The following is a 27,552-nucleotide window of genomic DNA, read 5'->3' on the forward strand; positions in this document are numbered from 1 at the left end:
AAGGTTTTGCACTCATACACGGCACAGTTTTTATTTAAATAATACCTATTGTGTGATGTGTCCTGTGTTTCAGGACATCCCTACTGCATAGAGAGCATCGTTGAGTGACGGTCATGAGTGTGACACTGGGCGATCCTCTTTCGCTACAAGAGGCTCGCGGTTGACAGGGTCTGGAAGATTAAAGATTTTCACAAAGGATGGGGAGAATAACTGTTTCAAGCACTCAGATTAATGATGCCTCCTATGGCTGGAGAACTGAAAATCCTGCCTCTCGCACTGTAAATTAACAGATGATTCATTTGTAACTTGTCTACCCACACAGTATTACAGTTCTTTTACAGATGATTCATTTGTAACATGTCTACCCACACAGTATGACAGTTATTTTTTATACCAATGGGTCGAAATGGTTACTGGTGATTTTCTAAGCTTTTCTGAAGTGGCATGAGCTTGTTGCTGGTTGGCTTGCTCAGTGTTCTTAAAATGTCATTTATTTTTCTTTTATGTGTTTGTTCTTAGTCAATTGTGTGATTGGTATGTCATAAATTACTTAAATATTTGTGCTGAACATAATGAAATGCTCATCTTTGGTGAAAGGAATATGACCCAATAGCCTGTGAATAGTTAACTCTGTTTTTATATGTTTTTGTATCATCATGTGTTTGTTTACCTTACAGAAATGACTTTTTATAAATATTTAATTTTTTATGTATTCTCATCTTTTTTTTACGATTTGGTTTTGTATCGTGTATATTTTGTTTGCCCCCCCCCATGTGTTACTTATCAGGGTACTCTATATGAAGTTCTTATGAAATAATAGGTATATTTTTCTTTCAAAATAAAATAGAAAAATTGAAGCGAGTTTTTTTTCTGTCCCTGTAAATAGCTCTCTGGCACCATCTAGTGTTCGCAACTGATCTTACAATCAAGTCATAACACATAAAATATTGTAATTTGTGTGGAACACAAGCATTTGATGTAAAAGAATGGAAAAATATATGGCATTCAAAAAATGACACATTTTACAGAATTCTGAGAAAATGTAACTATAAAATGTCATCGTCTTGATAATTTACATTATAATAATTAACATAGTTTGTTTTATTAGTTCTCCAATTTGTATCTTCATCAATACACATTAAAATATCAAGATCTTACCAATGATATGGTCCTTCTGTAGCTCAGTTGGTAGAGCATGGCGCTTGTAACGCCAGGGTACCGGGTTCAATCCCTGGGACCACCCATACGTAGAATGTATGCACACATGACTGTAAGTCGCTTTGGATAAAAGTGTCTGCTAAATGGCATATATTTATTTATTTTATATTTAATGATATTAACTAATTGAACTGAACTCATGTGTGAGAGGTCAAGTGTCCCGCAAGTTGATGGCGTTGTCTGAAGACCTCGTAGATGCAAGACTTGAGCCTCTCCTCTCACGCCCTTGCTGCTGTTGTTTCACCCCAGACCCTGACTGTTGCGTCCACCGCCCTCTTGTGGTGGGACCTCATTTTTGCACCAGGTCTGAGGTCAGGCGGAAGGAGACGTTGCATTTGGCACACCAGTTCTGAGCCGTCAGGCAGAGGGGCGAGAGCCGTGAGACGGAGGGGGATAGGAGCACCGGGGATAGGGTAATCTGGGGGTGGGATCAGCCTGTGGTCCTGGTCCAGAGAGCTGCTGGGCTGTGTAGAGGGCGCCTCTGTTTCGAAACACCCTGGGCCAGCACCGGTCGGTGGAGATCAGTAGTAAAGGGAGTGATTGAGGTTTAAGCCCTCCCAAGCAGGGGGGTAGTCTGGGGAACGAAAACAGAGCGTGGGTGGCTGGGAGAAGGCACTCCTCCTGTTCTCAGACAGAGACCTGGCTGAAGGCAGAGGTGACCGTATCAGAGTCAGTGAAAGAAGACAACTCCTCTGAGTGAGACGGAGTGTTTCTGTCTTTGTTTCCTTTGGATCTCTCTGAGGCTCTACTAGGCCACTACCGGGCTGGATGCTCTGATTCCTTAGGCTGGATGCTCTGATTCCTTAGGCTGGATGCTCTGATTCCTTAGGCTGGATGCTCTGATTCCTTAGGCTGGATGCTCTGATTCCTTAGGCTGGATGCTCTGATTCCTTAGGCTGGATGCTCTGATTCCTTAGGCTGGATGCTCTGATTCCTTAGGCTGGATGCTCTGATTCCTTAGGCTGGATGAAGATCTGAGGTCTTCAGGCCCAGAACCTTGTAAGTGTAGTTGGGTTGCTCTGTCTTTGGTGATGTTGTTCTTGTTGATGTTACTGGACAGGTGATGGGAGACTGGGCTGGGTTGTCTTTTCATGGTCAAAGTACAGTATCCTGTGTCCAGTGGACCCTGCGTTATCACCAGATGCTGGCTCACTGCACCTGTCCTCTACCTCTGTGCGTTTCCCTATGAGGGAACCTCTAGTCTCAAAGTCCCTGGTGCTGGAAGAACCTGTCTTAATATGATCCATATCCCGGGCTAAGTTATGGAAGTCTGTTGCAGGTTTGCTATCCAGTGGACTTGTTTCTGGACGGCTCTGTTTGAAGGCAGCAGCAGGAAGGGAGTCAGGTTTCACATGGTCAGTGTTGCCTTGACCAGGTTTGGTGCTGTGGCTGTTTGGTTGTCTCTGTGTGCAGAACTCAGTCTCAAAGCATTGGTTACAGTTGGCACATGTGTACGGACCAGTACCTGGTTATAGAGATGGATATGGATTAATATCACGTTATTCTGACAATATTGCTTGACATAAACCTTTGCCAATACTGTTTTAAATTGTACAAATGTAATGAATAAATATAGTTATGTATAATTGCAGTCAGTATTAACATCATGAAAATGTATATGAACAATGTGTATCTATAATGTAATAGATCATATTTTATTACTATGTAATAACACATTCATAGAGTATGTAGACACACCTTTGCTTTGTATCTGCAGTGGGTTTAGGAGAAGAAGCTTGGCCAGGTCTTTCCCGTACCACACCAACCGCTCCTCTTTCTTCTGGATCGTCCTGAGGGCCCTAAAGAATAGGTGTCCGTTCTTCACATAGTGCTCCAGGTTCTGTTCTTCAGCGCTCCAGGCTGACTGGACCAGCCGCAGCCACATTGGACCATCAATGCGCTGAGGTGTCTGCCTGTGTAGCCAAATAGAAACGGGTCTCTGTCATACAAAAACAAGTCAAATACACAATTTTACTACCTGAAAGGTTCGATGCATTTCAAACAATGATGCGGGCATGAGAAACTTGCCAACCATTGGTTTGGAACACATTATTTTCAGACGCACGGATTTGGTACCTGTTCTCACCCTCAAAATGCATGGTGCCGTTCTTCGGTCCATAGACTTGAGAGCAGTGAAGGCGATGCTGTCATAAACGGATGTGTGTTTCAGCTCATACGGTCCAAAAACGGCGTTCTCGGGAACGTCGTAGGAGATGCGGACGCGCGTAAAAATGTCAGTTATCCATCGTTGCTGAGCTCTCGCCTCTGCGTTCCAAAATAGTTTCGACAGAATATCTGCCTCCAGGGTCTCCTGATAAACATATAATTTATATTATTAGGCTAACAATTGAGAATACATCATTTTAAAATGAGTTTGACAAACGCCAAAGAAACCGTGCGTAAACCACTCTAAATCCAAAACAGTACGGAAAAATCGGCGATAAGGTTTGCTCTTCACTTATTTGCACGGTCCTTGCGTGTATTATACAGCGCGCGGTTTCTTGTAGATGCCCACCAACAACTGCAATGGGACTGGTCTACTGGAGGAGCTGGTTTTATAATCTAGTCTAATCTGTACAATGAGATTTGACAGTTCTTGTTAGCTAGGTTACATGAATGATCTCTGACAATCAGAGAGTGTCGGTGGACAGTCTAAAGAGGTCATGGGTGTCAGGGGCCAGTGTAGAAGAAGCCAATTTCGATTGGATATTGAATTCATGACATTTGGTTAATAGGGACGTAATATAGTGTATTTATTTAGGTGACGGTGGGTGATGTTCTGGTGTGCATGCCCCGAGGCCACGACGACAAAACGCGTGTGTGTGTGCCATAAACGCGCTTTTCTGCGACCTCAGGCGATAGAGAAACCCTGGTTTTTGATGGATCGCGCCAATGTTGGAATTCACTCTACACAGTATTCTAATGAGTGATGTCCATATTGTCACGTCCACAATGGCATGACCATTAGAATCAGTCGAATTGAAGTTTTCAAACGAAACAATGTTTTTGTTCAGTGTGTGGAATTAAATTAAAAGTCATATCCACGTCTTTCTATGGTTTGGCTATAATTAATTGCGTATCAAGCTTCAATAAAGTTTGGTTGTTGAACTGAAATAGTTACCTAAATTGTTAATTTAACAAAACATGTTGTCACCTGCTGTCTCCGACAACGCTGGTGAGGGAGCGATAGATGTAAAAATAAAGGTAAAAAAGTAAATAATAATAAATAAATAGGGTTCGAAGTGTCCGGATATCTTGCGCATGCCCACTTCAGATGGGATGGTACAGTATCCGCGGTGATGCGACCGGCCAAATCATTTTATTCTCTCAATTCAGACAATGTATAGTTAACAACTATGCGAGTGGCAAGGACAATCATCGATATTTACAAAGACATATGCTAGTAACATGTCGCGTAAAAGTAATGTCAGTTTCTTGTCCATTTTTTCGTTGGAAAATCAGTCAGTCTTGAGCCTTGATTTATCTTGTTTAACATACAAGGACGCGCATGTAAGGTAGACAGTGAAATGTGCAAAATATAATTGAGAAAATATGATTTTTATCAAGGCAATGATCCTCAACGGACAAGGGATTGTATTTCTTCTTTCCTTTCTAATAAACACATTATTTTGTCAAAGCGAAGAGGCATCTTGCCATGGAGCTTTTGATATTTATTTCGTTTTAGATAGGTAAGTATTCTAGCCTCTAAACTAAATGGAAGATGTCGTTGATATGAACGTGACTTCTTGTTCTATTTTTTATGTTGAAGTATCTTGTATCAACATAATTCAATAGCATCTATCAGGTGTCAGAGTGCACGTATCAAACATTTTATTATCAAGTTATGTGTGTGAAAAAAACAAATGTGTAACAAGTAGTCAAAATGCTAATGTAAATAGTATTAAAATGACTAATGTTCTTTTTCAGTCTGTATAGTCCTCGTATGGGTTTGTTTGGTTCATAGAGTTCCATTGTGTGCTCTACAGGTCTGGTAGTGTGTATGATAACTGGGGAGAGATCTATGAGTTTGTGGAGCAGCTCACCAACCGCTTTGTGAGGTAAACTGTCTATGCTCTCAGGTCAAGCTCTCTATGAGGTTAAATTTGCTTTGAACATGTCACAATCCATCAGGACAAAACCCACACAACTCTCTCTCTCTCTCTCCCTTTCTCTCATGATACAAGTTTTCAGTATATTGACTGTTTGAGCCCCTTTTATCAATGATTTACCAAGGGCATGTTTTCACAGCTGGAATCAATAGGTAAACTGTAGTAAACACGGTCCTGTGAAAGTGGGGCATATCTTTATCGAGCAGAAGCCTAGGCATTTAACAAAAAGTAGGTCCACCGAACACTAGGATACTGCATGACTGGGATTATTTTTAAACTTAATAATGGGGTACTAAATTTAACTCCACAAAACATTCGGCACATCTGGCTGTGGTGGCAACTGGTGTATAATTGTAGGCTAATGTAGAAAAAAAATGGTTAGCCCCAAAGGGTGTGGGGAATAGGGCTAAGTAAAGCTACTGTTAGTGTAGTCTTTTAAATACAAAATGAGCAGTCATTGCTGGAGTTAATCTGCTTCTGCATCTTCTGGGGTGTTTAATCCCGTTTATCCCCTTGTGTATCTGTGTTTGTTCTAGTCCAAAGATGAGAGTTTCCTTCATAGTTTTCTCATCTAGAGCGGAGGTGATTCTACCACTAACTGGAGACAGGTACTACTACAATAAACATATTTCACCTAACGAGACAGCACACACACTCTCTTGCGGTACACATCATCTCTCAGATAATATAGGACCTAAAATGCATATTTATTGTTCCTTTGTAGGTATGAAATAGAGGAAGGCTTGAAAAAGTTAAGTGAAATCAGACCAGCTGGTGAAACATACATGCACGAAGGAATGAAAGTGGTATGAAGTTTTGATTCATAGCAGTTATATATATTTTTGTAGTTGTACTGTATGTGTTGTCCATTAAAACATGGCTTCCTACATGTAGGCTTCAGAGCAGATAAAGGCCCAGGTCACACGGTCATCCAGCATCATCATCGCTCTGACTGATGGGAAACTGGAGGTCTATCCCTATGAACTGACAGTAGAGGAGGTAATGCCATTATAATAGACTGTGATGAGCAATAACATGGTACTTACTTTGCTTTGAGCTCTTACTAGTACACAGCTATTTTCCATAAATTCATCTATTGGTTCTCTCTTTTTGTTTCAGGCTAACGCGGCCAGGGAGTTTGGTGCTAGAGTGTACTGTGTCGGTGTGAAGGACTTTGATGAGAGACAGGTATGATTTTCAAGTCTCACTTTATCAATTGTAGGCTGGAGAAACCGTCACAAACTGCACACAGCCATGCACAAACAGTATCCCTGCTGAAATATTGGTTTACATTGTAATCTGTTGGATAAGCATGCACAATGCTGTAACAGCTGATTGATATTGATAACATAGTGAAAGGAAAATGAGAGTACCAGTTTAATGATTTGATCGTCTGTCCCTCTCAGCGAGCGTTAGCAGTCTGGACAGGAAGTCCGTTGTACTGTAATCATCTAATAAGATCACGATCGTGCCAGCCCTGCTTCCTGTTATAGTTTCATTACATTAGATGAGAGCCATGGAAACCAGGCAGGAAAACATCAACAGAGAGACGGAGTAATGTACTGATGTATGTTAGATGTGGGAAGGCAATCTCTCAGATGTTGTGTAACATCATAGAGTATGCTTGCGTTCTTATCTCTACAGCTTGTTGACATTGCAGACAGCAAAGACCAAGTATTCCCAGTGCTGGCTGGATTTCATGCACTCAAAACCATTGTGAATTCGGTGAGGTCAGAATAATTACATAGAACAATATGTCAGAATAAACTTTAAGACACATACCATGTAATTTACATCATCGTTATTTATATTTTTCACAGATTTTGAAGAAATCCTGCACAGAAATATACAGTATAGAGCCCACTAATGTTTGTGTGAACGGTATGTTGTAAAAATTTAGTTTTGTCGTTATACTGATTAAATGTGATCAATATTGGTTAACATTATTATTAGTTTGTTCCCGAAAATCCTAACATTGTGACCCTCCATAACATTGCAGAATCTTTTAACATTGTGCTGAGAGGATATGATTTCACCCGTGGGAGGAGCCAGGAGGGAGTGATCTGTGTTCTCACAGTCAACCAGAAGACCTACAGTTAGTATACCCTACCACAAGCTCCATAATGCATCACATTCTGCATTCCAATATTGACACACCAACCTACTGTAAGAGTGCAAATTGACAATAACACCCCTAACCGCTTGTTACATCACATTCATTCATGTATATTACCAGATGCCACAGTCCTTTGTAGTTGTACACCAAACAATGCACTTCAATGCCATTCCTCAGGATTCAATCAATTTAATCATGGAAAGATGTTGGTCACCCTGTTCATTCTGTAGCCATACTAATAGAGTAATGAGGCCATGGAGTGAATGTTGGGGCTCACTATTTTCCCAAACCGGAGAGAACAGAACAGTGTCTTATTTAGTAGCTAGAGAACAGAGGCGTCATTCTGTAGCCAGCTGAGTGCATGGATCTGGTCTCTGTCTCATTGCTTAATATAGAACATAACAAGCAATGTGTCTTCACTGAGAGGGAATAGAGATCACCCCCCCCTCCCTTTCACACTTTCTCTCACTCCCCACAACCCCTCCCTCTCGCTCTCTCTCCCTCTCTCCCAGATGAGAGCCCTAGTGTGGTGCAGGATGGCTATCTGTTGTGTCCAGCACCAGTGCTGCATGAAGTCGGACAGTAAGTGCTGCGCTTGATTCTCTCCTTGTGGAACTTCCTGTAGCCATAAATGGCCAGTGAGCTACTGAGTGCGTTCAGATGGGCAGATCAAAGGAATGGCATGTTGTCTGTTGGTTACCGTGAGAGAAGAACCATGCTGAAACCCAAGCTCCACTGTCGAAGACTACACACACTTTCATTCAGGGTGGGCAGTTGGTTCGACGGGTAACGGATCGTCTGCTTTATAAAAACAACAAAATAAAATAATTCAAGTATAAAAATAGAATAGAAGTTTGGTGGAGATTGGAGAATAAATGCGGTTCAGTCCTATTCCATTACAGTTACCTGCCTGGTTTCGTAATAAAATATAAAACGAATAGGCTGAACCAATGTGTAGTGGTGAGACACACCAAAATGGTTTGGCATACTGTCATTTAAACAGTTTAGTACATGAGGATGTTTTTGTGAGGCTTTGTGACCCTGTTAGTGTTTACCCACTGGGCAAAAACGCATCGTATCAACTTTGTTTCCACGTCATTTCAACCCCCAAAATCTATGTGATAACGTTGAATCAACGTGTCAATCTGATTGGAAAAGCACAGAAAAAGTCATCAACATAAGGGCAATTTTTTTCTCCCAACTTTTACCCTAAATCCAATGACATGGTGACACTTGTTGTTGATTTCACTTTGAATTCACGTTCGTTGACAACTCAACCAAATGTTAATCAAAACTAGATGTTGAACTGAGTTCTGTGCCCAGTGGGTACCCACCGTTGACCATGTAATAGTGTTTACCCTGCCACCAGCATGCCTGTTTGCTATGGCACAGTGCCCTGGCATTTCAACGTTTGGTCTGCCAGGCCGATTCATCAGTTAAGTTCGACTTGACCTACTTTGTTAGTCTCTTTCTCTCTCAGCAATAACATAGAAATGGGCTGGATTTCCTTTCTCTCTCAATAGATCGATAGATGTGCTGATCAGCTTGAACAAGGGTCAGTCCTACATCTCAAGTCCATTCACTATCTACGCTACAGAATGTGTGAGTATCAGTATTACAGACAACGCCAACAGTCAAAATAAACAGCCTCACTTCACTGACATTCAGTTTGGTCAGTCTTAGTTCACCAAAGTCTAGTCTGATAAAGTCCATTAAATATTTACGCAATAAGCCAGAGGATGTGTGGTATATGGCCAATGTACCTCGGCTAAGGGCTGTTCTTAAGCACAATGCTACGTGGAGTGCCTGGACACAGCCCTTAGCCGTGGTATATTGGCCATATATCACAAACCCCTGAGGCGCGTTATTGCTATTATAAACTGGTTACCAACATAATTAGAGCAGTAAAAATACATGTTTTATCATACCCATGGTATACGGTCTGATAAACCACAGCTTTCAGCCAATCAGCATTCAGGGCTTGAAACACCCAGTTTATTAAGTATTATATATTATATTTATGTTTGGTATAAAGTAATATGTTCAAGTCTGTGTTGCGTACCAGGCTGCTTTGTTTACCATTCAGACTCAATGAGGGATTCAGATCAAATGTATATTCCACAAGAGGGAAATTAACTTGGTCATGTGCTTAAAAAGATGGTACATAAAACATGAAAACACAGAAAGTACACAATAGAATTCATTCAGAGTGCTATAGCTACACATTTAAAGTGACAGTGTCTCCTGATGCAGTCTGATGGGACAGTGGTGCTGGTGGTGGTCTTGGTCCTCCTCCTGTTACTGGCTCTGGTTCTGCTGTGGTGGTTCTGGCCGCTCTGCTGCACTATTGTGAGTGGTTCAACACAGCACTTTTCCCCTTGAAAAATAGAAACAGTATGAGTGAATCAGTTAAAATGGTTGTTGGTTGATAGTATATAGTAATAGAAGAAGGCTTCTATTTTACAGGTGATCAAGGACCCCCCTCCCTGTCGCCCCCCTCCTCCCCCTCCTCCACCAGTACCTGTGAGTGGACTGTCGCTTAGATCCTTAAGACTGTTGTTGAAATCAACATGAATGTCAGTTCATTCAGCTCTTCACAGGGTTAATGCAGTGGTTTCGCTGTGTCTCCTCCAATAGGAGCCTGGGAGGACCCTCTACCCAAGAGGAAGTGGCCCATGGTGGATGCATCCTATTATGGAGGAAGAGGTATCGGAGGAATGAAACGCATGGAGGTATGTCAGAATGAGTATTACCCCATTCAACCCCATCTATTTGGGCTGCACTATATCTTGACACTGAGTTGTGTTACTTTATTTTGAGTGATGTTAGTAACTCTAAAGGTCTGAATGGTTATTTTGTGCTACAAAAAAAATATATAAACAGTATAAAATGAAAGGTGAACTGTATAAAATAACCTAATGTAAAGTGTGTATTAGGTTCGATGGGGAGAGAAGGGTTCCACGGAGGAAGGTGCACGGCTAGAGAAAGCTAAGAACGCAGTGGTCACAATGGTGGAAGAGGAGGTGGATGAAACCATTGGAAGAAAACCAATGCCTCAGAGTCCACACCCCACCTATCACATCTCAGAACAGTCCAGATGGTACACACCCATCCAGGTCAGTTCGAATGCTTTCAAACCCAGTTGACAATGGCAGTCAGTAACTGACTTGATATCTTTAATATTTTTTACCGGTTTCATCATATCTTTGTTTAGACTGGTTTCATCACCACAATTCTCATTGTTTCTTTCTCTCAGGGGCGTTTTGATGCTCTAGTAGCATTACTCAGGCGCCAGTATGATCGAGTTGCTGTCATGAGACCAACAGCACAGGACAGGGTAAGGTACCCCCTTCTATAAAGGTTTCCAGATTACTTCCTGAATGGACTGCATTTAAATGGGATTGACCAAACCCTGACTGCAACAAAAGAAAGGGAAAGGAAGAGAGAGAAAGAGAGAGAACAGAAGAGAAAGGGAGAAAAGAAGAGAAAGAGAACGAGAGAAAGAGAAAGAGAGAGAAAAGAGAAAGAGAGAAAAGAAGACTGAGCTCTCTGTTTGGTCATTGTCATTCAGTTTTCACACGTTAGTAACCTTGTCTAGCTCATCAGTGGTGAGGGGTAGTAAGGGAGAGAAAGACAACCTAGAAGGTTAGTTATGACTCTCCACTGAGAGAAGAGGATGGATGTCCATGTTGGTATGACTGGCCACCCTGACCCTTAATGTCTACAGTGCATTAGGAAAGTATTCGTTCCACTTGACTTTTTCCACATTGTTACGTTATAACCTTGTTCTAAAATGGATTAATTAAAAAAATATATTTTGTGAAGTGCACCAGTCCCTCCTGCAGCAAAGCACCCCCACAACATCATGCTGCCACCCCCGTGCTTCACGGTTGGGATGGCGTTCTTCGGCTTGCAAGCCTCCCCTTTTCCTCCAAACATAACGATGGTCATTATGGCCAAAGAGTTCTACTTTTGTTTCATCGGACCAGAGGACATTTCTCCAAAAAGTACGATCTTTGTCCCCATGTGCAGTTGCAAACTGCACTCAGGCTTTTTTTTATGGTGGTTTAGGAGCAGTGGCTTCTTCCTTGCTGAGTGGCCTTTCAGGTTATGTCGATATAAGACTTGTTTTACTGTGGATACAGATACCTTTGTACCTGTTTCCTCCAGCATCTTCACAAGGTCCTTTGCTGTTGTTCTGGGATTGATTTGCACTTTTCGCACCAAAGTACGTTCATCTCTAGGAGACAGAACATCTCCTTCCTGAGCGGTATGACAGCTGCATGGTCCCATGGTGTTTATAATTGCGTGCTATTGTTTGTACAGATGAGCGTGATACCTTCAGGCGTTTGGAAATTGCTCCCAAGGATGAACCAGACTTGTGGTCTTGGCTGATTTCTTTTGATTTTCTCATGATGTCAAGCAAAGAGGCACTGAGTTTGAAGGTAGGCCTTGAAATACATCCATAGGTGCACCTCCAATTGACTCAAATGATGTCAATTTGCCTACCAGAAGCTTCTAAAGCCATGACATAATTTTCTGGAATTTATCCAAGCTGTTTAATGGCACAGTCAACTTAGTGTATGTAAACTTCTGACCCACTGGAATTGTGATACAGTGAATTATAAATGAAATAATCTGTCTGTAAACAATTGTTGTAAAAATTACTTGTGACATGCACAAAGTAGATGTCCTAACCGACTTGCCAAAACTTTAGTTTGTTAACAAGACATTTGTGGAGTGGTTGCAAAACAAGTTTTAATGACTCCAACCTAAGTGTATGTAAACTTCCGACTTCAACTGTATGAAGAGCAGTTAATCAAGGAGGTGATGGAGTCCAGTTTGTCTCATTATGCACGTAACGCTGTAACGCTGTAACGCTGTAACGCTGTAACGCTGTAACGCTTATGTAACGCTGTAACGCTTATGTAACGCTGTAACGCTGTAACGCTGTAACGCTGTAACGCTTATGTAACGCTGTAACGCTTATGTAACGCTGTAACGCTGTAACGCTGTAACGCTGTAACGCTTATGTAACGCTGTAACGCTGTAACGCTGTAACGCTTATGTAACGCTGTAACGCTGTAACGCTGTAACGCTGTAACGCTGTAACGCTTATGTAACGCTGTAACGCTGTAACGCTTATGTAACGCTGTAACGCTTATGTAACGCTGTAACGCTGTAACGCTGTAACGCTGTAACGCTGTAACGCTGTAACGCTTATGTAACGCTGTAACGCTGTAACGCTGTACCGCTTATGTAACGCTGTAACGCTGTAACGCTGATGTAACGCTGTAACGCTGTAACGCTGTAACGCTGTAACGCTGTAACGCTGTAACGCTTATGTAACGCTGTAACGCTGTAACGCTGTACCGCTTATGTAACGCTGTAACGCTGTAACGCTGATGTAACGCTTATGTAACGCTTATGCACGTGACAGGTGTGCACCCTAACGAGCAGCCTGGTGACCTAGAGGCCGGAGAGGGAGCACACGTGACAGACTGTATTTGGGGAGTTTCTCCCATTCTTCTCTGCAGATCCTCTCAAGCTCTGTCAGGTTGTTTGGGGAGCGTCGCTGCACAGCTATTTTCAGGTCTCCAGAGATGTTAGATAGGGTTCAAGTCCGGGCTTTGGCTCGGCCACTCAAGGACATTCAGAGACTTGTCCCGAAGCCACTCCTGCATTGTCTTGGTTGTGTGCTTCGGGTTGTTGTCATGTTGGAAGGTGAACCTTTGCCCCAGTCTGAGGTCCTGAGTGCTCTGTAGCAGATTTTCATCAAGGATCTCTCTGCACTTTGCTCCATTAATCTTTCCCTCGATCCTGACTAGTCTCCCAGTCCCTGACTCTGAAAAACATCCCCACAGCATAATGCTACCACCACCACCGTGCCAGGTTTCCTCCAGATGTACCGCTTGGCATTCTGGCCAAAGAGTTCAATCTTGGTTTCATCTGACCAGAGAATCTTGTTTGTCATGGTCTGGGAGTCCTTTAGGTGCGTTTTGGCAAACTCCAAGCGGGCTGTCATGTGCCTTTTACTGAGGAGTGGCTTCTGATGTCCAGTCCCCCGATTACTCAGTTTGGCCAGGTGACCAGCTCTCGAAAGAGTCTTGGTGGTTCCAAACTTCTTCATTTTTATGAATGATGGAGGGCATAGTGTTGTTGGAGTCCTTCAATGCTGCAGACATTTTTTGTTACCCATCCCAAGATCTGTGCCTCGACACAATCCTGTCTCGGAGCTCTACGGACAATTCCTTCAACCTCATGGCTTGGTTTTTGATCTGACACTGTCAACTGTGTGCCTTTCCAAATTCAATCAATTGAATTTACCACAGTTGGACTCCAATCAAGTTGTAGAAATATCTCAAGGATGATGAATGGAAACAGGATGCAGCTCAATTTTGAGACTCATAGCAAAGTGTGTTAACATTTATGTAAATAAGGTATCTGTTTTTTATTTTTAATAAATTTGCAAACATTTCTAAAAACCTGTTTTCACTTCGTCATTATGAGGTATTGTGTATAATTTGATGAGGAAAAACAATTATTTAATCAATTTTATAATAAGGCTGTAAAGTAGCAACATGTGGAAAAGTCAAGGGGTCTGAATACTTTCCGAATGCATTGTATTATCACCATTATGTGAGGCCTCTGCCCTGTCACAGTTAGTAAACGAAGATGGGGGGATGTCATACTGTGTTCTTATACTCTGTCACACCGTGTTCGTGTAGTACGTGTTAATTAAGACACTGGTCATTCATACTATTGTCCTGTCATTATAGACCAGACACTCTAGGTAAGTGCAGGATGCTGGTCATCGTCTTTCCATTAGTAAGGGAGGTGGGGTCTGTCTGGGGTGTCAGTTCATGTGATAATACTATACTGAATTTGTTCTGAATTACTACACTACATTTACTATAACAACCTTTTGAAATAAATGTTTTATTACATGGTTATGGTTTTGTAAGTTACAGGTCAGTTGAGGTCAAATGTAACTTATTATTATGGTGCCAGATTTCGGTTTCAACTTAAAACTGCAACCAAAATGTACTATTTCAAGCAAAACTCCGTAAAACATCTTGGCTTCAATAAGTAATTGATAAATGTGAACACTGAACAGGCATACTAGCTGTAAGAATGCGTTTAAACATGCACCAATTCCTCTTCCTGGTGTGTGGCTATAGGAGGGCTGGTACTTACAGTGGCTTGTGAAGGTATTCCTACTTGGCATTTTTCCTATTTTGTTGCCTTACAACCTGGAATTCAAATGGATTTGGGGGGGGGGTTGTATATCATTTGATTTCCACAACATGCCTACCACTTTGATGATGCAAAATATTTTTAATTTGTGAAACTAACAAGAAATAAGACAGAAAAACAGAAAACTTGAGCGTGCATAACTATTCAACCCCCCAAAGTCAATACTTTGTAGAGCCACCTTTTGCAGCAATTACAGCTCCAAGTCTCTTGGGTATGTCTCTATAAGCTTGACACATCTAGCCACTTGGATTTTTGCCCATTCTTCAAGGCAAAACTGCTCCAGCTCCTTCAAGTTGGATGGGTTCCGCAGGTGTACAGCAATTCTCAATTGGATTGAGGTCTGGGCTTTGACTAGGCCGTTCCAAGACATTTAACAGTTTCACCTTAAACCACTCAAGTGTTGCTTTTGCAGTATGCTTAGGCTCATTGTCCTGCTGGAAGGTGAACCTCCGTCCCAGTCTCATATCTCTGGAAGACTGAAACAGGTTTCCCTCAAGAATTTCCCTCTATTTAGCACCATCCATCATTCCTTAAATTCTGACCAGTTTCCCAGTCCCTGCCGATGAAAACATCCCCACAGAATGATGCTGCCACCACCATGCTTCACTCTGGGGATGGTGTTCTCGGGGTGCTGCTGGTACACTCTGTTTATCATATATGCATAGTCACTTTAACTATACATTCATGTACATACTACCTCAGTTGGGCCGACCAACCAGTGCTCTCACACATTGGCTAACTGGGCTATCTGCATTGTGTCCCGCCACCCACCACCCACCAACCCCTCTTTTACACTACTGCTATTCTCTGTTCATCATATATGCATTATCACTTTAACCATATTTACATGGACATACTACCTCAATCAGCCTGACTAACCGGTGTCTGTATGTAACCTCGCTACTTTTATAGCCTCGCTACTGTATATAGCCTGTCTTTTTACTGTTGTTTTATTTCTTTACTTACCTATTGTTCACCTAACACCTTTTTTGCACTTTTGGTTAGAGCCTGTAAGTAAGCATTTCACTGTAAGGTCCACTGTAAGGTCCTGTTGTATTCGACGCACGTGACAAATAAACTTTGATTTGATGAAAGGTGTTGGGGTTTGCGCCAGACATAGCGTTTTCCTTGATAGCCAAAAAGCTATCTGATTAATGCCCTCCATGCCTGGTCCATGAGTTTTGGCAGGTTTGTTGTGGTGCCATATTCTTTCAATTTTTTAATAATCTGTCATGCAGGTGAAAGAGGACCCAAAAGCGACTTAACAGAAACAGAGTTTATTTAAGTCCAAAACGAAACAACTGGAGAAGCGGCCACAGACTGCAGGTCGCTTCGGGTAGGCGCAGGCCGTAGTCGACAGAGACACCTGCTCACACGCAGCATCTGATGAAGGCAAAAAACACGACAGGACAGGGCGATACACAATCACGGCAAAAACACGACAGGACAGGGCGAAACGCAATCACAGCATGGTGAATACAATACAAGGAACCGACGGGACAGGAACGGATCACAAAGGAATAAATAGGGACTCTAATCAGGGGAAAGGATCGGGAACAGGTGTGGGAAGACTAAATGATGATTAGGGGAATAGGAACAGCTGGGAGCAGGAACGGAACGATAGAGAGAAGAGAGAGCGAGAGAGTGAGAGAGGGAGGGGGAGAGAGAGGGATAGAAGGAGGGAAAGAACCAAATAAGACCAGCAGAGGGAAACGAATAGCATGGGGAGCACAGGGACAAGACATGATAATAAATGACAAACATGACAGTACCCCCCACTCACCGAGCGCCTCCTGGCGCACTCGAGGAGGAATCCTGGCGGCAACGGAGGAAATCATCGATGAGTGAACGGTCCAGCACGCCCCGAGACGGAACCCAACTCCTCTCCTCAGGACCGTAACCCTCCCAATCCACTAGGTATTGGTGACCCCGTCCCCGAGAACGCATGTCCATGATCTTATGTACCTTGTAAATAGGTGCGCTCTCGACAAGGACGGGGAGGGGGAGGGAAGACGAACGGGGGTGCGAAGAAAGGGCTTAACACAGGAGACATGGAAGACAGGATGGACGCGACGAAGATGTCGCGGAAGAAGCAGTCGCACAGCGACAGGATTGACGACCTGGGAGACACGGAACGGACCAATGAACCGCGGAGTCAACTTACGAGAAGCTGTCGTAAGAGGAAGGTTGCGAGTGGAAAGCCACACTCTCTGGCCGCAACAATACCTTGGACTCTTAATCCTGCGTTTATTGGCGGCTCTCACCGTCTGTGCCCTGTAACGGCAAAGTGCAGACCTCACCCTCCTCCAGGTGCGCTCACAACGTTGGACAAACGCTTGAGCGGAGGGAACGCTGGACTCGGCAAGCTGGGATGAGAACAGAGGAGGCTGGTAACCCAGACTACTCTGAAACGGAGATAACCCGGTAGCAGACGAAGGAAGCGAATTGTGAGCGTATTCTGCCCAGGGGAGCTGTTCTGCCCAAGACGCAGGGTTTCTGAAAGAAAGGCTGCGTAGTATGCGACCAATCGTCTGATTGGCCCTCTCTGCTTGACCGTTAGACTGGGGATGAAACCCGGAAGAGAGACTGACGGACGCACCAATCAAACGACAGAACTCCTCCAAAACTGTGACGTGAATTGCGGGCCTCTGTCTGAAACGGCGTCTAACGGGAGGCCATGAATTCTGAATACATTCTCAATAATGATTTGTGCCGTCTCCTTAGCGGAAGGAAGTTTAGCGAGGGGAATGAAATGTGCCGCCTTAGAGAACCTATCGACAACCGTCAGAATCACAGTCTTCCCCCGCAGACAAAGGCAGACCGGTAATGAAGTCTAAGGCAATGTGAGACCATGGTCGAGAAGGAATGGGGAGCGGTCTGAGACGACCGGCAGGAGGAGAGTTACCCGACTTAGTCTGCGCGCAGTCCGAACAAGCAGCCACGAAACGGCGCGTGTCACGCTCCTGAGTCGGCCACCAAAAGCGCTGGCGAATAGACGCAAGAGTGCCTCGAACACCGGGATGACCAGCTAACTTGGCAGAGTGAGCCCACTGAAGAACAGCCAGACGAGTGGAAACAGGAACGAAAAGGAGGTTACTAGGACAAGCGCGCGGCGACGCAGTGTGCGTGAGTGCTTGCTTAACCTGTCTTTCAATTCCCCAGACTGTTAACCCGACAACACGCCCATAAGGAAGAATCCCCTCGGGATCAGTAGAAGCCACAGAAGAACTAAACAGACGGGATAAGGCATCAGGCTTGGTGTTCTTGCTACCCGGACGGTAAGAAATCACAAACTCGAAACGAGCGAAAAACAACGCCCAACGAGCTTGACGGGCATTAAGTCGTTTGGCAGAACGGATGTACTCAAGGTTCTTATGGTCTGTCCAAACGACAAAAGGAACGGTCGCCCTCCAACCACTGTCGCCATTCGCCTAGGGCTAAGCGGATGGCGAGCAGTTCACGGTTACCCACATCATAGTTGCGCTCAGATGGCGACAGGCGATGATGAGAAAATAAGCGCAAGGATGAACCTTATCGTCAGACTGGAAGCGCTGGGATAGAATGGCTCCCACGCCTACCTCTGAAGGCCAACCTCGACAATGAATTGTCTAGTGACGTCAGGAGTAACGAGGATAGGAGCGGACGTAAAACGTTCTTTTAGAAGATCAAAAGCTCCCTGGGCGGAACCGGACCACTTAAAACACGTCTTGACAGAAGTAAGAGCTGTGAGAGGGGCAGCAACTTGACCGAAATTACGAATGAAACGCCGATAGAAATTAGCGAAACCTAAAAAGCGCTGCAACTCGACACGTGACCTTGGAACGGGCCAATCACTGACAGCTTGGACCTTAGCGGAATCCATCTGAATGCCTTCAGCGGAAATAACGGAACCGAGAAAAGTAACGGAGGAGACATGAAAAGAGCACTTCTCAGCCTTTACGTAGAGACAATTCTCTAAAAGGCGCTGTAGAACACGTCGAACGTGCTGAACATGAATCTCGAGTGACGGAGAAAAATCAGGATATCGTCAAGATAGACAAAAACAAAATGTTCAGCATGTCTCTCAGAACATCATTAACTAATGCCTGAAAACAGCTGGCGCATTGGCGAGACCGAACGGCAGAACCCGGTACTCAAAATGCCCTAACGGAGTGTTAAACGCCGTTTTCCACTCGTCCCCCCTCTCTGATGCGCACGAGATGGTAAGCGTTACGAAGGTCCAACTTAGTAAAGCACCTGGCTCCCTGCAGAATCTCGAAGGCTGATGACATAAGGGGAAGCGGATAACGATTCTTAACCGTTATGTCATTCAGCCTCGATAATCCACGCAGGGGCGCAGAGTACCGTCCTTCTTCTTAACAAAAAGAACCCCGCCCCGGCCGGAGAAGAAGAAGGCACTATGGTACCGGCGTCAAGAGACACAGACAAATAATCCTCGAGAGCCTTACGTTCGGGAGCCGACAGAGAGTATAGTCTACCTCGAGGAGGAGTGGTCCCCGGAAGGAGATCAATACTACAATCATACGACCGGTGAGGAGGAAGGGAGTTGGCTCGGGACCGACTGAAGACCGTGCGCAGATCATGATATTCCTCCGGCACTCCTGTCAAATCGCCAGGTTCCTCCTGAGAAGTAGGGACAGAAGAAACGGGAGGGATGGCAGACATTAAACACTTCACATGACAAGAAACGTTCCAGGATAGGATAGAATTACTAGACCAATTAATAGAAGGATTATGACATACTAGCCAGGGATGACCCAAAACAACAGGTGTAAACGGTGAACGGAAAATCAAAAAAGAAATAGTCTCACTGTGGTTACCAGATACTGTGAGAGTTAAAGGTAGTGTCTCAAATTTGATACTGGGAAGATGACTACCATCTAAGGCAAACATGGGCGTAGGCCTGTCTAACGGTCTGAAAGGAATGTTATGTTTCCGAACCCATGCTTCGTCCATGAAACAACCCTCAGCCCCAGAGTCAATCAAGGCACTGCATGTAGCACCCGAACCGGTCCAGCGTAGATGGACCGACATAGTAGTACAAGATCTAGATGAAGAGACCTGAGTAGTAGCGCTCACCAGTAGCCCTCCGCTTACTGATGGGCTCTGGCCTTTTACTGGACATGAATTAACAAAATGTCCAGCAACTCCGCAATAGAGGCACAGGCGGTTGGTGATCCTCCGTCCCTCTCCTTATTCGAGATGCGAATCCCTCCCAGCTGCATGGGCTCAGTCTCAAAGCCAGAGGAGGGAGATGGTTGCGATGCGGAGCAGGGAAACACCGTTGATGCGAGCTCTCTTCCACGAGCCCGGTGACGAAGATCTACCCGTCGTTCTATGCGGATGGCGAGAGCAATCAAAGAGTCCACATCTGAAGGAACCTCCCGGGAGAGAATCTCATCCTTAACCACTGCGTGGAGTCCCTCCAGAAAACGAGCGAGCAGCGCCGGCTCGTTCCACTCACTAGAGGCAGCAAGAGTGCGAAACTCAATGGAATAATCCGTTATGGACCGTTCACCTTGGCATAAGGAAGCCAGGGCCCTAGAAGCCTCCCCACCAAAAACTGAACGGTCAAAAACCCGAATCATCTCCTCTTTAAAGTTCTGGAATTTGTTAGAGCAATCAGCCCTTGCCTCCCAGATAGCTGTGCCCCATTCTCGAGCCCGGCCAGTAAGGAGTGAAATGACGTAAGCAACCCGAGCTCTCTCTAGAGTATGTGTTGGGTTGAGAGAGAACACAATCTCACACTGCGTGAGAAAGGAGCGGCACTCAGTGGGCTGCCCGGAGTAGCAAGGTGGGTTATTAACCCTAGGTTCTGGAGGCTCGGCAGGCCAGGAAGTAACAGGTGGCACGAGACGTAGACTCTGGAACTGTCCAGAGAGGTCGGAAACCTGAGCGGCCAGGTTCTCCACGGCATGGCGAGCAGCAGACAATTCCTGCTCGTGTCTCTGCCGAGCATGGCTCCTTGGATCTCGACGGCAGTGTAACGAGCGTCTGAAGTCGCTGGGTCCATTCCTTGGTCGGTTCCTTCTGTCATGCAGGTGAAAGAGGACCCAAAAGCGACTTAACAGAAACAGAGTTTATTTAAGTCCAAAACGGAATAACAGAAATCCTCTAGACTTGTAGAGGGGAAACAACTGGAGAAGCGGCCACAGACTGCAGGTCGCTTCGGGTAGGCGCAGGCCGTAGTCGACAGAGACACCTGCTCACACGCAGCATCTGATGAAGGCAAAAACACGACAGGACAGGGCGATACACAATCACAGCAAAAACACGACAGGACAGGGCGAAACGCAATCACAGCATGGTGAATACAATACAAGGAACCGACGGGACAGGAACGGATCACAAAGGAATAAATAGGGACTCTAATCAGGGAAAGGATCGGGGTTGAATACATATGCACGCATCACTTTTCAGTTTGTTTTTTAAAATAATTTTTTGAAACAAGTGATTTTTTTTCATTTCACTTCACCAATTTGGACTATTCTGTGTATGTCCATTACATGAAATCTATATAAAAATCTATTTAAATTACAGGTTGTAATGCAACAAAATAGGAAAAACACCAAGGGGGATGAATACTTTTGCATGGCACTGTACCTGCTCTATACTCGCCTGGGATAACGATGGGGGCTCCCTTCTTGACCGAATGGGAGTGGCTGTCTGTTCAGCCAGTTATACTCTCGTGCTTGATTGGCTAAAATTGATGTTGTGTCAATGCGCCGGCCCATTCACCATCTCCTCCTTACCCATTACAGGCTGCCTCAATTGAGTTTAATTATGATATATTATTGTAAATACCAACTCTGCATTGTTCAAAAATGTCCATGATATGCCACGTATATAGCGACTCCCATTAGGAGCTCATTTTGTAACTGATGTACCTTATTTATCTGAGAAACAAGTCCATTCATGGTGGGGAGATGCAGCCATGCACTATTGTTCATGAGGATTAGGCTGATATGGAGGTGGGGCTGGGGAGGTGTTACTGCTGTAATGAAATATAGTGTATGCCAAGGAAGTACTGCTGTACATTTTCTAATAAGTGTAGAATACAATAGGTACATTTAAGCCTAACTGCTCTCTATTGTAAAAAATGATGTTTTCTTAATAAATAACCTGGTAAAGTGAAAGGTTTAAATGGAATAAATAATCTGCATTTTGTTTTGTTTCAGGGGCGCTGTATGAATTTCACCCGAGTTCCCAATCATTAGGTCAAACACACCATAATCTGTGGACTATGAGGCTATGGAGAGAACAGGAGCCCATAGCCGTGGGAAGAGTGGGTGCTGAGGGTGCTCTCGGCCCCCTGAAGAAAAAAATATATAGATAAAACATTTATTAATACATATTTTATTTTTATTTATATATATTTTATTTTTTAAATACTTCACAAAAGTAGTACACTGGGGCTTTACTAGTCCTGGATTTGCGGACCGATATAGCCGTCTGTATCAGCACCCCCACCCTCAAACTACTTCCTGCGGCTATGCAGGAGCCTATGGACAACATACCTAAAACATCCAACTGTAAATGTGCCTCTCCTAGGATTTATTATTTAACATGTATTTATCTGGAATAAAACAAGGCTGTTCAGTAGCATTCAACAATGTTAGCTTGCTTACTTGCTATAAAATCCTCATGTCACCGTTTCATTTATTGTCAGGAGTCATTCAAGTTCATGTCTGTTTATTGGTCATATAAACATGATATACGTGGATATACAATTAAATACTTAACTTACAGTTTCACCTCTTGACAATAAAACAACAATCGTAAGTAATTAAGTGAATAAAAGAGTACTAAAAATAAAGCTCAGTGAATTTTAAAAAATTGGATACAAAATGTCTAAATTTTTTGTACACAGTGTATTTCTCTTATTTTTTATTCAAGCTCTGCTGTTTCAAATGTGGTTTTCTAAATAAAGATATTTTTCAACATTATGTGGAAAGATTGTAAGGATTTCACTTTCAAGTAAAACTACAACAGGGTCATATTTTTCGAAAGCTGCAGGCCAAATCTCATTCATGTTGCTAAATGCCATAATACAAATCACATTGTTTATCTAATCCCCTTGACCTAATGCTTATTGTACATAAACACCCTGCTTCGGTTTCCAGGCCCCAACGACAAACAGAACAAGAGAGAATAATGTCAGATCCGCGTTTTATTTTCTAGAGGAGGTATTTATGGGAAAGACTATTATAATTGCAGAATGCATTGGGCTTGATACACATAATTTGCATGTAAAATCCAATGGGAATCCCCAAATAATTGATTTACATGATAAAAATGTACATAAATAAACAGTACGCCTACTCCTAAATTTTCATCAGTCTATGTGGCTACTTATTTTCCCATCATTGTAGCTGCCTATGATGTGATCATAAAATCTGGTGAATTTGCTAATCTACAGTACCAGTCAAAAGTACCAGTTTTCCTTTATTTTTACTATTTTCTACTTTGTAGAATAATAGCGAATACATCAAAACTATGAAATAACGCATACGAAATCATGTAGTAACCCAAAAAAGTGTCTAACAAATCAGAATATATTTAAAATGTTAGATTTTTCAAAGTAGCCACCCTTTGCCTTGATGACAGCTTTGAACACGCTTGGCATTCTCTCAACCAGCTTCATGAGGAATGCTTTTCCAATAGTCTTGAAGGAGTTCCCACATATGCTGAGCAGCTGATGGCTGATTTTCCTGCACTCTGCGGTCCAACTCATCCCAAACCATCTCAATTGGGTTGCGGTCGGGTGATTGTGGAGGCCAGGTCATCTGATGCAGCACTCCATCACTCTCCTTCTTGGTCAAATAGCCCTTACACAGCCTGGAGATGTGTTGGGACATTGTCGTGTTGAAAAACAAATGATAGTCCCACTAAGCGCAAACCAGAAGGGATGGCGTATCGCTGCAGAATGCTGTGGGAGCCATGCTGGTTAAGTGTGCATTGAATTCTAAAAATATCACTGACACCAGCAAAGCACACCCACACCAGCACAACTCCTCCTCCATGCTTCACGGTGGGAACCACACATGCAGAGATCATCCGTTCACCTACTCTGCATCTCACAAAGACACAGCGGTTGGAACCAAAAATCTCCAATGAGGACTCACCAGACCAAAGGACAGATGTCCAAATCAAATCAAATGTATTTATATAGCCCTTCGTACATCAGCTGATATCTCAAAGTGCTGTACAGAAACCCAGCCAAACAGCAAGCAATGCAGGTGTAGAAGCACGGTGGCTAGGAAAAATGCCCTAGAAAGGCCAAAACCTAGGAAGAAACCTAGAGCTGAACCAGGCTATGAGGGGTGGCCAGTTCTCTTCTGGCTGTGTCAGGTGGAGATCATAACAGAACATGACCAAGATGTTCAAATGTTCATAAATGACCAGCATGGTCAAATAATAATAATCACAGTAGTTGTTGAGGGTGCAGCAAGTCAGCACCTCAGGAGTAAATGTCAGTTGGCTTTTCGTAGCCGATCATTAAAAGTATCTCTACCACTCCTGCTGTCTCCAGATAGTTGAAAACAGCAGGTCTGGGACAGGTAGCAGGTCCGGTGAACAGGTCAGGCAGCAGCACGGCCAGGTGGACTGGGGACAGCAAGGAGTCATCATGCCAGGTAGTCCTGAGGCATGGTCCGAGGGCTCAGGTCCTCTGAGAGAGAGAAATAAAGAGAGAAAGAGAATTAGTGATTAGAATTACTTAAATTCACACAGGATACCGGATAAGACAGGAAAAGTACTCCAGATATAATATACTGACCCTCGCCCCCCGACACATAAACTACTGCAGCATAAATACTAGAGGCTAAGACAGGAGGGGTCAGGAGACACTGTGGCCCCATCCGATGATACCCCCGGACAGGGCCAAACAGGAAGGATATAACCCCACCCACTTTGCCAAAGTACAGCCCCCACACCACAAGAGGGATATCTTCAACCACCAACTTACCATCCTGAGACAAGGCCGAGTATAGCCCACAAAAATCTCCGCCACGGCACAACCCAAGGGGGGGCGCCATCCCAGACAGGAAGATCACATCAGTGACTCAACCCACTCAAGTGACGCACCCCTCCTAGGGACGGCATGAAAGAGCACCAGTAAGCCAGTGACTCAGCCCCTGTAATAGGGTTAGAGGCAGATAATCCCAGTGGAAAGAGGGGAACCGGCCAGGCAGAGATAGCAAGGGCGGTTCGTTGCTCCAGAGCCTTTCCGTTCACCTTCACACACCTGGGCCAGACGACACTCAATCATATGACCCATTGAAGAGATGAGTATTCAGTAAAGACTTAAAGGTTGAGACCGAGTTTGCATCTCTCACATGGGTAGGCAGACCATTCCATAAAAAATGGAGCACTATAGGAGAAAGCCCTGCCTCCAGCTTTTTGCTTAGAAATTCTAGAGACAATTAGGAGGCCTGCGTCTTGTGACCGTAGCGTACGTGTAGGTATGTACGGCAGGACCAAATCAGAGAGATAGGTAGGAGCAAGCCCATGTAATGCTTTGTAGGTTAGCAGTAAAACCTTGAAATCAGCCCTTGCCATAACAGGAAGCCAGTGTAGAGAGGCTAGCACTGGAGTAATATGATACATTTCTTTGGTTCTAGTCAGGATTCTAGCAGCCGTATTTAGCACTAACTGAAGTTTATTTAGTGCTTTATCCGGGTAGCCGGAAAGTAGAGCATTGCAGTAGTCTAACCTAGAAGTAACAAAAGCATAGATACATTTTTCTGCATCATTGTTGGACAGAAAGTTTACGTAGGTGGAAAAAAGCTGTCCTTGAAACAGTCTTGATATGTTCGTCAAAAGAGAGATCAGGGTCAAGAGTAACGCCGAGGTCCTTCACAGTTTTATTTGAGACGACTGTACAACCATTAAGAATAATTGTCAGATTCAACAGAAGATCTCTTTGTTTCTTGGGACCTAGAACAAGCATCTCTGTTTTTTTCCGAGTTTAAAAGTAGTGTTTGCAGCCATCCACTTCCTTATGTCTGAAACACATGCTTTTAGCGAGGGAAATTTTGGGGCTTCACCATGTTTCATTGAAATGTACAGCTGTGTGTCATCCGCATAGCAGTGAAAGTTAACATTATGTTTTCGAATGACATCCCCAAGAAGTCAAATATATAGTGAAAACAATATAGTGGTAAAACGGAACCTTGAGGAACACCTAAATTTACAGTTGATTTGTCAGAGGACAAACCATTCACAGAGACAAACTGATATCTTTCTGACAGATAAGATCTAAACCAGGCCAGAACTTGTCCGTGTAGACCAATTTGGGTTTCCAATCTCTCCAAAAGAATGTGGTGATCGATGGTATCAAAAGCAGCACTAAGATCTAGGAGCACGAGGACAGATGCAGAGCCTCGGTCTGATGCCATTAAAAGGTAATTTACCACCTTCACAAGTGCAGTCTCAGTGCTATGATGGGGTCTAAAGCCCATCAAGTTTGGTAAACATCCTGTGGATAGAGAGCCGTTTATTATGTTCAACATAGGAGGGCCAAGCACAGGAAGCAGCTCTTTCAGTAGTTTAGTTGGAATAGGGGTCCAGTATGCAGCTTAAAGGCTTTGAGGCCATGATTATTTTCATCATTGTGTCAAGAGATATAGTACTAAAACGCTTGAGTGTCTCTCTTGATCCTAGGTCCTGGCAGAGTTGTTCAGACTCAGGACAACTGAGCATTGAAGGAATACGCAGATATAAAGAGGAGTCCTTCATTTGCTTTCCAATAATCATGATCTTTTCCTCATAGAAGTTCATGAAATTATTAATGCTGAAGTGAAAGCCATCCTCTCTTGGGGAATGCTGCTTTTTCGTTAGCTTTGCGACAGTATCAAAAATTAATTTAGGTTTGTTCTTATTTTCCTCAATTAAGTTGGAAAAATAGGATGATCGAGCAGTAGTAAGGGCTCTTCGATACTGCACGGTACTATCTTTCCAACCTAGTCGGAAGACTTCCAGTTTGGTGTGGCGCCATTTCCGTTCCAACTTTCTGGAAGCTTGCTTCAGAGCTCGGGTATTATATGTATACCAGGGAGCTAGTTTCCTGTGAGAAATGTTTTTTGTTTTTAGGGGTGCAACTGCATCTAGGGTATTGCGCAAGATTAAATTGAGATCCTCAGTTAGGTGGTTAACTGATTTTTGTCCTCTGGCGTCCTTGGGTAGGCAGAGGAACTCTGGAAGGGCATCAATGAATCTTTGTGTTGTCTGTGAATTTATAGCACAACTTTTGATGCTCCTTGGTTGGGGTCTGAGCAGATTATTTGTTGCAATTGCAAACGTAATAAAATTGTGGTCCGATAGTCCAGGATTATGAGGAAAAACATTAAGAGCCACAACATTTATTTATCTAGGTCCAGAGTATGACTGTGACAGTGAGTAGGTCCAGAGACATACATGTTGGACAAAACCCACTGAGTCGATGATGGCTCAGAAAGCCTTTTGGAGTGGGCCTGTGGACTTTTCCATGTGAATATTAAAGTCACCAAGAATTTGAATATTATCTGCTATGACTACAAGGTCCGATGGGAACTCAGTGATGAACGCTGTATATGGCCCAGGAGGCCTGTAAACAATAGCTATAAAAAGTGATTGAGTAGGCTGCATAGATTTCATGACTAGAAGCTCAGCTTGTAAATTTAAATTTGCTATCGTAAATATTAGCAACACCTCCGCCTTTGCGGGATGCACAGGGGATATGTTCACTAGTGTAACCAGGAGGTGAGGCTTCATTTAACACAGTCAATTCATCAGGCTTAAGCCATGTTTCAGTCAAGCCAATCACATCAAGATTATGATCAGTGATTAGTTCATTTACTATAATTGCCTTTG

General features: G+C 43.7%; 3 protein-coding genes across 9 annotated transcripts in view; 2 read left to right on the forward strand and 1 right to left on the reverse strand.

Moving 5' to 3' along the window:
• Nucleotides 1-861, forward strand: part of LOC123999259 (ras-GEF domain-containing family member 1B-B-like) — a 40,436-nt gene extending 39,575 nt beyond the window's left edge. For all 5 annotated transcript variants that reach the window (XM_046304842.1, XM_046304841.1, XM_046304843.1 and 2 more), the window contains exon 11: nucleotides 74-861. In XM_046304842.1, coding sequence (XP_046160798.1) covers nucleotides 74-104 — 31 coding nt within the window. In that variant the 3' untranslated portion in view covers nucleotides 105-861. The remainder of the gene's footprint in view (nucleotides 1-73) is intronic.
• On the reverse strand, nucleotides 773-6,904 carry LOC123999260 (PR domain zinc finger protein 8-like). Of its 3 annotated transcripts, none has more exons than XM_046304848.1 (4): nucleotides 6,701-6,904; nucleotides 3,305-3,529; nucleotides 2,917-3,131; nucleotides 773-2,683 (listed from the first exon to the last, which is right to left on the reverse strand). In XM_046304848.1, the coding sequence occupies exons 3-4, from the start codon at nucleotides 3,101-3,103 to the stop codon at nucleotides 2,268-2,270; spliced, it is 603 nt and encodes a 200-aa protein (XP_046160804.1). In that variant the 5' UTR covers nucleotides 3,104-3,131; nucleotides 3,305-3,529; nucleotides 6,701-6,904; the 3' UTR covers nucleotides 773-2,267. The 3 variants fall into 3 exon arrangements, with proteins under 3 accessions (XP_046160804.1, XP_046160802.1, XP_046160803.1); XM_046304846.1 differs by having other exon boundaries at nucleotides 3,295-3,529; XM_046304847.1 differs by lacking the exon at nucleotides 6,701-6,904 and adding an exon at nucleotides 4,373-4,526 and having other exon boundaries at nucleotides 3,295-3,529.
• On the forward strand, nucleotides 4,464-22,448 carry LOC123999262 (anthrax toxin receptor 2-like). Its single transcript, XM_046304849.1, has 17 exons — nucleotides 4,464-4,907; nucleotides 5,205-5,276; nucleotides 5,864-5,935; nucleotides 6,052-6,133; nucleotides 6,222-6,326; nucleotides 6,447-6,515; nucleotides 6,972-7,052; nucleotides 7,148-7,208; nucleotides 7,327-7,422; nucleotides 7,956-8,025; nucleotides 8,967-9,045; nucleotides 9,697-9,792; nucleotides 9,910-9,966; nucleotides 10,092-10,175; nucleotides 10,380-10,559; nucleotides 10,700-10,780; nucleotides 21,879-22,448. The coding sequence occupies exons 1-17, from the start codon at nucleotides 4,771-4,773 to the stop codon at nucleotides 21,915-21,917; spliced, it is 1,461 nt and encodes a 486-aa protein (XP_046160805.1). The 5' UTR covers nucleotides 4,464-4,770; the 3' UTR covers nucleotides 21,918-22,448.
• Nucleotides 22,449-27,552: the final 5,104 nt, after the last annotated feature.

Source organism: Oncorhynchus gorbuscha, linkage group LG16, assembly GCF_021184085.1.
Source record: "Oncorhynchus gorbuscha isolate QuinsamMale2020 ecotype Even-year linkage group LG16, OgorEven_v1.0, whole genome shotgun sequence".
NCBI lineage: Eukaryota > Metazoa > Chordata > Actinopteri > Salmoniformes > Salmonidae > Oncorhynchus > Oncorhynchus gorbuscha.